At 41.2% G+C, this 12,389-nt stretch overlaps 1 protein-coding gene across 2 annotated transcripts in view; it reads right to left on the bottom strand.

Annotated features, from left to right (window-relative positions):
* Positions 1-12,389, bottom strand: part of slc24a3 (solute carrier family 24 member 3) — a 93,667-nt gene that overhangs the window by 53,267 nt on the left and 28,011 nt on the right. For both annotated transcript variants that reach the window (XM_069174807.1, XM_069174808.1), the window contains exon 2: positions 1,507-1,626. In XM_069174807.1, coding sequence (XP_069030908.1) covers positions 1,507-1,626 — 120 coding nt within the window. The remainder of the gene's footprint in view (positions 1-1,506; positions 1,627-12,389) is intronic.

Genomic DNA, 12,389 nt, shown 5'->3' with positions numbered 1-12,389 from the left:
TTTTCCTGAATCTTCTCCTCATCCTTCTTCTTCACCTCTCTTGTTCCTGAATGTGCTGACATGGTCTCTACTGTTCCTGGGTTGCTCAACAGAAACTTCTCGTCACTGGATGACTCGATGGGAGACTCTTGTCCCACGCCCTGCTGAAATCTCTGACTGCCCAGTTTTCATGCCTTGCCCCATGCTCTGACAGCACCACTCCTGTTCAACGCCCTGCTTCAGCTCCCAAGCCTGCACCACCGTCCACTGTTGCCCAGCCAGCTTCAGGGGCAGTCAACGCCACATCTGCTACATGGTCTATCATTACCTCCCCAGTCCCTGAGCCTTCCTGCCCACCACATGCCAGCCATTGCCGTTAACCCTCAGTCAGAGGAGTGTTTGTCAGTCCATGTGCATGGACCCATCGAGTGTGATCTACTCCTTGTCCAATCCTCGTCTGTCCAAAACTACAATGTTCGGCTTGTTCTTGCCTTCCTGCCCGCAATCCGAAGGGCCTTCAACTTCACTGCCAGCCCAAAACAAAACACCTGGATTTTCCCCAAAAATGCAGGTGACAGTTGTGTTCCATCCTCTGCATGGCTTCATCACTGACAATTCTTTGTCAGTAAATTTCTGTTTTCTTTCACGAGAATTTACTGACTCACTGTAGCATCATTCCGGGTGAGTCATACCATCATTGAATGTCGAAGTGCTTTCAAGATGTACAAATGCTAAAAGAGGCCTTCGCAGAGGCATCAGATTCATTGTTTCACGATTTTAAAAACAAACCTGAAGTACTTTTAGCTATCAAAACTATTTAGTTATGAAGAAGCACAGTTACACAGCACTGTGAAGTGATGGATGATGATTTAAAGCAGCAGCTTTGGAAGGACATTGCAGACTGTGAGCGTTTCCCACTACAGCTTGATGAGTCCACGGACATGAATGATACATCGCAGTTGTGCATTTTATTAGGATGGTGCACAAAGATATGGCAGCAAAAGAGGAACTATTAACAATCTTACCAATGAAGGAACACACTCGGAGTGAGGACATTTTTAAGACATTAAAAAATATTGTGAACAAAACCCAGCTGCAGGAAAAGTACCTGAACGTAAGGAAATGTGCTACCTCTGCACTTTTTGGCTCAACTTATTTGATTCAACCCTTTCGATTTTTAAAGTTCCACCATGACAGATGGCCTTCTTAAGACTAGCTACCAGCAGCTACCATCCGGATTATGAAACCCTGGCTGACTCCATTCAGTGCAAGTCATCAGAAATAGGTAAATAAATGTATTGTAATGGGGGGGTTTATACCATAATGCATGCAAATATGCATTTTCAGCAACAGATTTTTTTCCTTGGTAGGCTGCATCGAGCCGACCATTTTAGAAGTAACACGCAAGCCAAAACATTGTGGGCACCCCTGCCATAAACCATCAAATTTTCAATTAATTAAATTACAACAAACTAACTAACACATGGGGAATATTTTTGGGCACTGACATTAACTCCACTACCTTACCTGGTTCAGTGCAGTTTTTTTCAGGCTCTGAGTAGAGATTGGACTCATTGTCTTCTTGCAGAAGGTGACGACTCTCCCATCTTGCCTCCTCCACAGCCAAGGAGCTGGAAATATGATATCCTAAGAGTCAAAAACAGACACAAACAAATAGAAAGGTTAAAAAGGTTTTAATAAAGTGTCAGTATTGATTATGTATGTTGTCTGTAGCCCCCCACCCCTACCCCACAGACACACACACAGGCACATACAAACCCATACACCAACTGGCTGTGATGCACAAGGTCTTAGTTCCACTGATACATTTGACATTTCTGAATAATTCTCTATCTCTCTACAAAACAAAAGGCAGATGAGACACACATCTTGTGTCACCACCCGTCAGGAGCATTAGTACAGCAGCACGTTGCGTGCCATGAGGCTGATCATTCCATTTGGGTTGCGGTATCCTCAAGCACCCCACCTCCATGCCATCTCCTCTCCCACCATGCAACAGACCCTGACTTAGCTGGAGGGCATGTTGGGGCTTCTATAAATAGCACTGCACTCACATGAAACGTTTGCAACATTTTGCAAACCACTATGTTGCAGGAAGGTGGAAGCACAGGCATGCAGTGAGCTGGAATAGGATGATTTGGAGTGATGATTGCAGCTGTAACATTATGTAAGCATTATGTGCTTGGAAGCACGTGGTTAACTATCCTTCAGACAAAAATGCAGAACTTACTGTTACTCCAGTTAAAGGAATGTGTTTCCTCCCCTATAAATAAAGGTGGGGAATGATAAGGGGGCATCAAAAGATAAAGAGCTATGGAATTTTTTTTGATACAATATCATTTGGCCTGTTACCAGTTGTGATAGGATAAGGACTGTCTACTTACTGCTTTCCTAATATGCTGTAATGAATATATTTATTGTATTCGGCACTGTTGCTTTATGACAATATTGGATTTGCACTAGAGTGATTAAAAAACATGGCCCACTGTCCAACCTTTTATGTTGAAGTAAACATTTAGCAGTCATTCTGTCATGGAGGTACAAAGTTACAAGACCATAGAGTCATTCAATCATAACAAACATGTTGCTTAACATAGTAAAGTCCTGAGAACAACATTTTCTAACAAATGATGAATTAATAGTTTGAAGATAGTGACAAACCTAAATGCACTCTGATTACCAGAGTTCAGCACGAGGACATTGTGCCAGTGCTTCCATCTATGTGTACAGGCTCTAATACAGTACTACATACAGTAGCTTCTCTCCCTTTTTTTTTTACCATTTAACCACACGATAAAGGTTAATACAATTTTTTTCAAAATTTCAAAATTTTGTTTTGTAGCCAGTACTTCAATAACTCTTCTCCATTGTGTTGTATTCCTCCACTTTACCCCTATTTAAGCTCTAGTAGTGACCAGTAAATATTTTATTAGTGTCTGAATCCTACAACTAAGTTTGAATTGCATGCTGTATTGAAAGTAATACCTAACTGTTCAACGCTGTGAAAGTCACAAATTAAATTATATTCCTCTCCAGCTTTACTGGGTTGGATGCAGACATCTTTAAGACAGACATCTTAACCTGCCAAATAAAACAGAAATCATCTGCATGACTAAGTACAATTCAAGGCACTGTGATGAACATAGCCTTGGATAGCTCTCGAAAAAGAAAAAAAAAAAAAAATCTTAAAACAAAGACAAGGCACGCAAAGCACAGTGCATTGACACTTGCTTACAGTGTGTACAGTTGTACAAGGAGACCCATAGGGTGACATCTGCCACAATGCATCAACACCAAAGCTTCTATGCAGTTGTGACACCTCTTACTGTATGTTCTTCCCCTGAGCCAATGTGCCGAGCCCATGCCAGAGAAACTGGTGGTGCCATTGCGGTAAATGTGCAACGTTGCTAACAGTCGCTGTGCCGCAGCGAATTTCACAGAGGCCAGTTTCTTTTAAATGAAATTGCAAAAATTGACAGAGATAGGGGGCAAAAACATATGTGATGTAACCCCAAAGCTGTTGCCCACATATGGACACAGGAGTGCTCAAAACACATTTTGGGATCCTGAAAAAACCCCTGAAAATAACAACTGAAGCCAGCAGGGTTAGACAGACGTCAGAGCATAGAGTAAGTGCAATAGCAACAGTGTTTTGTCACTCATTTACCAACATTACTGTGAAAATCATATTTTATGAGACTCATTCCAGACTAATTTAGCACGTACATTGCCCCAGTTTATCACCCAGCGTTCTCTGGTTGAAGGGGTTGGGTAAGTTTACACCTCAGCAGCCCAAAATCGTAATACAAAATAATTGTATGCTTACAAAACACATAGTTTAATCCTCTTCCTAAAAACCTAAGAGGTTAAACTGAGTAATATCATCATGATGCATTTTCGAGAAGTTTTCTCTAAGGAATCCAATTTCACAAAAAAAATGTGATATCAATTCCCTTTCCTATAAATCGTCAACACAAATGCGCAACTGGTGATTGTGGACTTTTCAATTATTGTCTGATAGATTTAGCCTTAATTTTATAGAACACGGTGTTATATATGTAGCCCTAACAATGCATACTTACTATTTTTTTATTGTTTTTTTTAAACAAAGTCAGCTAAAAATAAGCCAAAGAAAATTTGAAAATAAGGCATTGTGTTTACAAAAAAATTGTGTTGTGCTGCACTAGGAAATGTAGTACGATATTCCCTATTATATTTGTTTTCGTAGTTCATCTAGTTTTTTTTACGTTCTCCATGTCTATTAAACAGAGACATGCTGTGATATTTTCTCTGCTAAATGCCTTATGTTGTATTCAGAAATATTATAATATATATTTTGTAAGCCATTTGGACACAAATTTTAGTCCTTTCGTGTCGCCTGCTGTGAATTTGTGGACATTCTCATCTTTGCATTTACTTTGTATGCAATTGCTCTGCAGGAGCATCATTATATTCATCAAATGTTAGCTTTCTCCTACATTTTGTACATTACACATGCCTAGTCAATAGGAGAGGTTTAGGAGTGGCTCTGGAAGACAATGAGTGAAGTACATTAGGTTTGGAGCAAAAGGGAATACAACAGCCCTTTTTTTCATAGCTTTATCTGGTCATGTAACACCAATTTCAGAAATATTTGAACCCATCTCCACCTATCTTGCACCCGGTACAATTCAATAGTATTGATCTAGCGGCAAATCACAACACGGGCTATCTCACGGCACTTAATTTAGTAAAGTCCTTACAAAAAAACCTTTGAGCATTTTTTTAAAGCAATAGCTGGAGGGGAAAAAAAAACCTCCCTTTTAATAGGACGGAAAACCTATATAAAACAAAAATCTATTGGGAAGAAAAAACTCCTTTTTAAAAGGCAGAAGCTACAAATAAAACCAAGCTCAGAGGTGGGCAGGTATTTGCCTCAACCGGTCGTGGAGAGGGAAGAGTGAGAAGGAAAACAATGGTATAGAGACATAGGGACAATAAACTGATGGAAAGTCTGGTATCTGCAGATCAGAGCTTGCAGTGGCAGAATTAAATGCGAAAAAGGAGCGCACAACTATCCGGGCAAGGAGAACTGCATAAATGGATAATAATCAATAAATAAAACGATGTGAGAGACAAAGCATGAAGTTAATCAGATGCAATGGGGGCATAAAAATGCATGGAGAGTGAAATAAAGGAGATGTGTATCATGAATGGTCCCCCAGCAAATGCACAGTGGTGACACAGCTTGTGCATTTGTTATGTGGTGGGGTGTTTTTCCAGGACCCAAATGCAAGCTCACAGACTCAAGGTTTCAAGTTCCAAAAATACAGTCTTTATTGTCCAAAAAACAAACAAAAAACTACAAACCAAAAGGTGGCACCGAGCTTGTCCACTTTACGTCCAGTCGGGAGGGCAACTCAACCGACAGCTCCAGGGGGACACGGGTAACAGGGCAGCCGGCAGACCAGCGGAAGGGACGGCGTCAACAATCTTCCAAGCCGGGAGGGCAACTCCACCGACTGGTGATTTTGACGGGGGATATCCGCAGGAGACACAGAGGCCGGAGGAACAGGAACAGGAACAGGACTGACGGAGAGCTGACGGGGAGCAGACGGAAGACGGACGGAGAGCAGACAGAGGACGGACGGGTGGCTAACAAAAATGCACCGACAACCAGAGTTGTGCAGGGGCAGGTTACATATAGTCCGGGGAGGTGATCAGGGAGATGCAGTACACCTGCAGGTGGTGATCAGGGGTGAGTGGCTGCATCTGCTGGGACCGGTGAGGGGCGTGGCCACGGGAGGTGAGGAGCGTGGCCACAGACAAAAACAGGGGACACTGGAGGAGAGGTGATCGGGGGCAAAACGGAGGACAAAACTGAACTCCTGACAGCATTAGCTGTGACAGGACTTCCAGGACTACTTAGTGCAATCATAATCAGTGGCACTCTTTTAAATTCATCTATTTATTTATTGATGGGTTGATTTTAGTAAACCTTCTGTTCTTAGTACACAGACTTTGACTTTTATCGGCTGTTTATTTTATTATGCTGTCTTTTTAACCGAGTGAAGAAAGGGACCTGAAAGTGAAAACCTCTCCCTCCCATTCTACATTTGAAAACTCTAAGAACCACAAGCAGGCCAGCATTCCGAGAGCAAACCACTCTATTAAGACGATATGGCACAATGAGATCTTTGAATTAAGATGGGGCTTGGCCATTAAGCACTTTGTATGTCAGCTAAAGACATATATCCACTTTTCCATGTCACATGGAGGCGCAATGTTCCTGGTTGTATTAATACTTTGTAGATGAAACAAAACAGTCTTTGAGACTTGCTTTATGTTGGATGTGAAGGAAATATCTTCACCAAATATAACTCCAAGATTCATTGCAGTGGTGCTGGAGACCAAGGCAATTTCACCTAGAGTAACTGTTTGGTTATATTGGACGTGACAGTTACACATTTTGCTGTAGTGGACTTATACTTATGTAGTGGACCTCTGTTACGGTACCACGGTTCCAAGCTCCTTCGCCATGTAACATTTACATGCGTGTAAATTTCAAGACTACAAAGCATGTAATAAACACATCGGTTGACTACAGCAAAACCTGTAACTGTCTCGCCGAGACGTTGCCAAGTGTAGCTATTTTGACATTTTGCTGTAGTGGACGAGCGTGTCTATTTCACGCTTTACCATGATACTGGGCTGGTTTGGTTGGATAATAAAGTTCTAAGGTGTTTAGGGTCAAATACAATAACTTTAGTTCTTTTTTTTAATTTTGGAAGTAGAACATTATGGGGGAGTCAACTAGGACTATCTGCCTTTTAGACATGCGTGAAGTTTCACCCACAGATTTGTTTCATCCGCATTCACAGATGGATATAACTAGGTGACATCTGCATAACAATGGAAATGTATGCAGCATAACACTACCTGAGGGAAGCATGTATAATGTGAAAAGTATCAAACCTAACACCAGTGCTAGACAGCCCAGTTTTAAGAAAACTTTCAAGAGGTGAAATAGCCCTTTAATAACTTGAGTCTGTGCTCCATTGAACTGAACACACACACACACACACACACACACACACACACACACACACACACACACACACACACACACAATAAATACTCAACACACACACACCCTCATCCGCATGAGATGCCTGCACACATAGATGGTGAGTGTTTTCGGGGGCTGGTGGTCCAGTGAAGCACAATGCATCACTACTGCCAAGGTTACTATGGTGACGTGAAGTAAATGATGAGACGCAAGTGGTGGGGGGAGGTGCATGACATAACACAGAGTAACTCGCATACATGCATACACACTCAACTGCGACTAACCAAACTACAAGCACATGTTCTGTGAAACAGTCACACACAGGTAAATATAGTCAGCAGCTACAAGCTCTATGATGCAGTGCTTCAACATAGGAAAACAGAATGTGAGCAATGCTGATCAGGATGAAGTGAACAGCTAAAAATTAAATTTTTCAACTTTTATGTTAAAAGTTATCATTTCCAAAGTCTAAGTCAGATTTTCTTGTTCGTATCAGCCTGAAGGGGGTGCACTGACGCAAAGGTTTGTGAGAAACACTAGTCTTTTAAATGATCATTGTATCACATTTATATATTTGCAGTATATGATTGCACTACTAAAGGTCATGAAATTGTCAGTGCCTTTTGGACACGTTTCTGGTATGCTTTGCCTTACTGAAAGTGCCAAAAACCTTGGTCAGAGCAGGATACCTCACAATTCTAATACTGACCAGTAAGGAACAACATTTTGTGACATTTTAGTCCATATCAGTGTATCATGGTGATGTTTTTTTTTTCTAAGATTTTCTTTAGATATTCATGGTCCCAAGGCGGTAAATTTGAATGTTTCATTATGTGTCAAAATTACCATTTCTACAGAGGAAATATCAAAACCCTAATGCCTGAAAATGATTTCAATTTGAAGCACATTCCATACTCCTCAGAGGATTGAACCTTTACCCTTTTAAAAATTCCATGAGCTTACTTGTAGTGCCATACTTAGATTCAACTCTTAACGTTCTACATAGGAAGTTAAAAAGCATTAGCTGGATTCACATAAAGTTTAATGTGCCATCTTATTCTGCCAAGGGGAACGATGAAATGTCCTCATGCCACCTCAGCACAAACATGTACACATTTAGATCCAGGTCAGCCCAAAAACAAGCAACATAATCTATTTACAAAAACAAAAGATGTGTTTTCATGACTCATACAAAGTGTGATTATCCTGTTCCTACAATGTATTTAAATAGTGATCAGTACTGATTTAAAGAGAAACAGTGACAGAAACAAATACATATGAACAGACAAATCAAAAACCGAATACCTGTAAGTGCAAGGTTAATAAATGTACACCAAGGTGTACTGTACCTGCTGGAATTACTCATTTTATCGATGTATGTCAGCAGTATGTGTGTGTGTGTGTGTGTGTGTGTGTGTGTGTGTGTAGGAAGAAGGCTACAGAGACATCTTAAACACCAAGGGAACTGGAATAAACCTAAAAAATATTCTACCCATATTAATATATTTTGATATACACTTTCTCCCCTGGCTACATTCACCCATCCATTCCCCTGTCTCTCACTAACACAGTGTCCTATATTAGCCTAAGTCCTGTGTCTATAGGTCTAAACCGACCCCATAACATCATATAACATGGCCCACCCATCGCTCTCTATCATACTTAATTAGCTACTTTATCTTCATTATTATCTCTTGACAGGCATGTGTGTTTGTGTGTGTAGGTAAGTTTGTGTGTTACAACATTCCTCTGTCCATTAAGACAAGTCCTGCTCTATTTGTGTCACAGAGTATGTTTCTATGTGTAGCACGAGTGATGTGTATACAGTATATCCTCACAGGGCCATCCTGTGTGTGGATGTGAGTTCACGTGTGTGCATGAATGCGAGCTACAATTGTCCCCAGAGAGAAAATAATCAGGCCATGAGCACATGGCTTGTACTATGGTGCCATAACATGCGACACGTGATGCCAACACCCTTGGCTCTTCCTCATAGGACATACAACATGTAGATTACTGTTCACTATGTATCATTGTCACCCACTGATGACCCACTGGATGATTGAACACATCTTCGTTCTCTCGTTTGACATTATGGTGAGCGTATTACATCACTTCCTGTCTACAAACATTGTGACTAGTGTTACTTCTCTCTGCTATTTCAGCTTCTCTTCCTGAATTATACATATCTTAACTCTCTCCACACTTCTTCTAATCTCAAGTTAAAACTCACGCTTGCCCTTCTTGAGCAATTCTACTGTTAAAACTTTGACCAACGTTCACTTAACTTGCCGTTTTGGTACTGCTAGCTTAGCAGTTAGCAATGGCTTCCCTCTCTCCCTCCACCTCTTGTTTTTCCGACCCTGCCTCCCTTAATAATAATACTGCCTGTAATAAATGTAGTGTAGTTAGGGCTCTGGAGGCCAGGATCATAGAATTAGAATCGCGGCTGTGCACCATGCTAAATAACCAGCTAGCCGTAGGAGCTTCTCAGGAAGTGGGTGCGCAGCTGCCAAGAGCTGCAGGCTTAGTTAGTCCCCTGCAGCACCCGAACAGTCAGGCGGCTGGTTGAGAAGGAGGCATAGTCCCAAGCAGAAGCTCACGGTTCACCACCGACCCCTTTACGTCTCCAACCGATTTTCCCCACTCGGCGAAACACCCGCTGAGAAACCAACCCTGGTTATTGGAGACCCTATTTTGCAGAACGTAAAGTTAGCGAAATCAGTGTTTTCAGTTTTCAGGCTCCTCTCCTGTGGAACCAGCTCCCAGTTTGTGTTCGAGAGGCAGAAACCCTCTCTAGCTTTAAGATTAGACTCAAAACGTTCCTTTTTGATAAAGCCTATGGTTAGGGCTGGCTCAGGTAGACCTGAACCAACCCTTAGTTATGCTGTTATAGGCCGAGGCTGCTTGGGGACATCGTTACATGCTGAGCTTCTTTTCTTTCCTCCTACTCTTTAACTGACTCATACCTCACCATTCTTTTCTCTCCCATAGCTTTTTCTTATTGTCTGTTGTCTCCATTCAGTTCCCTCGCTCGCGTAGTTTCTCTTCTTTCTTTTGCAGATGTCCCGTCATGGAGCTGCATGTCTCGGCCCTGCGCTTGTCGTCTCCACCAACAGTTCTTCTCTTCTATCTCTATGCTGTCTTTTTCTCTCTATGCTCTCCTCTCACCCCAACTGGTCGAGGCAGATGGCCACCCACCCGAGCCTGGTTCTGTCAGAGGTTTCTTCCTGTTAAGAGGGAGTTTTTCCTTCCCTCTGTTGGAGGTTTTTCTCTCTTAAAGAGGAGTTTTTTTTTCCCTCCTAGCTTATGTGGGAATTGTTGAATTGTTGGGTTTCTCTGTATAATATTGTAAAGTCTTGCTGTAAGGACTTTAATGTGTTAAGTGCCATGAAATAACCTATGTTGTGATTTAGCACTATATAAATAAAGTTGAATTGAATTGTATATTATATGCATTATACTTATAAAAGGCAACATTACATTACTCATTACAACAACACTGCATTCTACATGTATGGTAATGCTTCAGAAACCAGTAGTATCATCTTAGTAAGAAATGAATGTAGCTCTTGGACGAATGGAAAACTAGAACGTTTAGCATGATAAAATGATAACATTTGCTAATTAGACATAAACACAAAGTATAACTGAGAATGATGGCAATGGGATTAGTTTTTAAAGACACCGTCCAGTGAAAATCTAGGTTTTTAACTTTGTTAAAACATTTCCATGTAGGTTTTTTATATACCAGAAGACTTATCATAAGTTAAATAAGCATTCAATATCAATTTCAGTGACTTTGGAAATGCAGTGACAGTCTGAGAGTTTCAAAACCATGGATTCAAAAAGCCAAGGTTTCATAAATAATTTGCCTTAGGAGCTAATTCTGTCAACTTTTGGGGTGGGGCTTTCCATTACATCATTTTATAAAATTATTTTCATGGACAAAAAAACAAAATCGAAGTATATAATTTTGATATCCTATTAGGAGTTTAATCGATGCCGGTACTTTAAAAGTATGAAATAAACCAGCATATTTTCCAGATTACATACAGTGGTGTGAAAAAGTGTTTGCCTCCTTCCTGATTTCCAATTTTTGTGCATGTTTGTCACACTTAAATGTTTCAGATCATCAAACACATTTAAATATTAGTCAAAGATAACAAGTAAACAGAAAATGCAGTTTTTAAATGAAGGTTTTTATTATTAAGGGAGAAAAATAATCCAAACCCACATGGCCCTGTGGGAAAAAGTGTTTGCCCCCTAAACCTAATAACTGGTTGGGCCACCCTTAGCAGCAACAACTGCAATCAAGCGTTTGCGATAACTTGCAATGAGTCTTTTACAGCGCTGTGGAGGAATTTTGGCCCACTCATCTTTGCAGAGTTGTAATTCAGCCACATTGGAGGGTTTTCGAGCACGAACCGCCTTTTTAAGGTCATGCCACAGCATCTCAATAGGATTCAGGTCAGGACTTTGACTAGGCCACTCCAAAGTCTTCATTTTGTTTTTCTTCAGCCATTCAGAGGTGGACTTGCTGGTGTGTTTTGGATCATTGTCCTGCTGCAGAACCCAAGTTGGCTTCAGCTTGAGGTCACGAACAGATGGCCAGACATTCTCCTTCAGGATTTTTTGGTAGACAGTAGAATTCATGGTTCCATTTATCACAGCAAGTCTTCCAGGTCCTGAAGCAGCAAAACAGCCCCAGACCATCACACTACCACCACCATATTTTTCTGTTGGTATGATGTTCTTTTTCTGAAATGCGGTGTTACTTTTACGCCAGATGTAATGGGACACACACCTTCCAAAAAGTTCAACTTTTGTCTCGTCAGTCCACAGAGTATTTTCCCAAAAGTCTTGGGGATCATCAAGATGTTTTCTGGCAAAAATGAGACGAGCCTTAATGTTCTTTTTGCTCAGCGGTGGTTTTTGTCTTGGAACTCTGCCATGCAGGCCATTTTTGCCCAGTCTCTTTCTTATGGTGGAGTCATGAACACTGACCTTAACTGAGGCAAGTGAGGCCTGCAGTTCTTTGGATGTTGTTGTGGGGTCTTTTGTGACCTCTCGGATGAGTCGTCGCTGCGCTCTTGGGGTAATTTTGGTCGGCCAGCCACTCCTGGGAAGGTTCACCACTGTTCCATGTTTTCTCCATTTGTGGATAATGGCTCTCACTGTGGTTCGCTGGAGTCCCAAAGCTTTAGAAATGGCTTTATAACCTTTTCCAGACTGATAGATCTCAATTACTTTCTTTCTCATTTGTTCCTGAATTTCTTTGGATCTCGGCATGATGTCTAGCTTTTGAGGATCTTTTGGTCTACTTCACTTTGTCAGGCAG

This window comes from Embiotoca jacksoni, unplaced genomic scaffold, assembly GCF_022577435.1.
Source record: "Embiotoca jacksoni isolate LCO1_2020_lvr unplaced genomic scaffold, fEmbJac1.0.p SCAF_61, whole genome shotgun sequence".
Classification (NCBI taxonomy): Eukaryota; Metazoa; Chordata; class Actinopteri; family Embiotocidae; genus Embiotoca; species Embiotoca jacksoni.
Note: the sequence above shows the minus strand (reverse complement) of the source record. Positions and strands in the feature narration are given on the sequence as shown.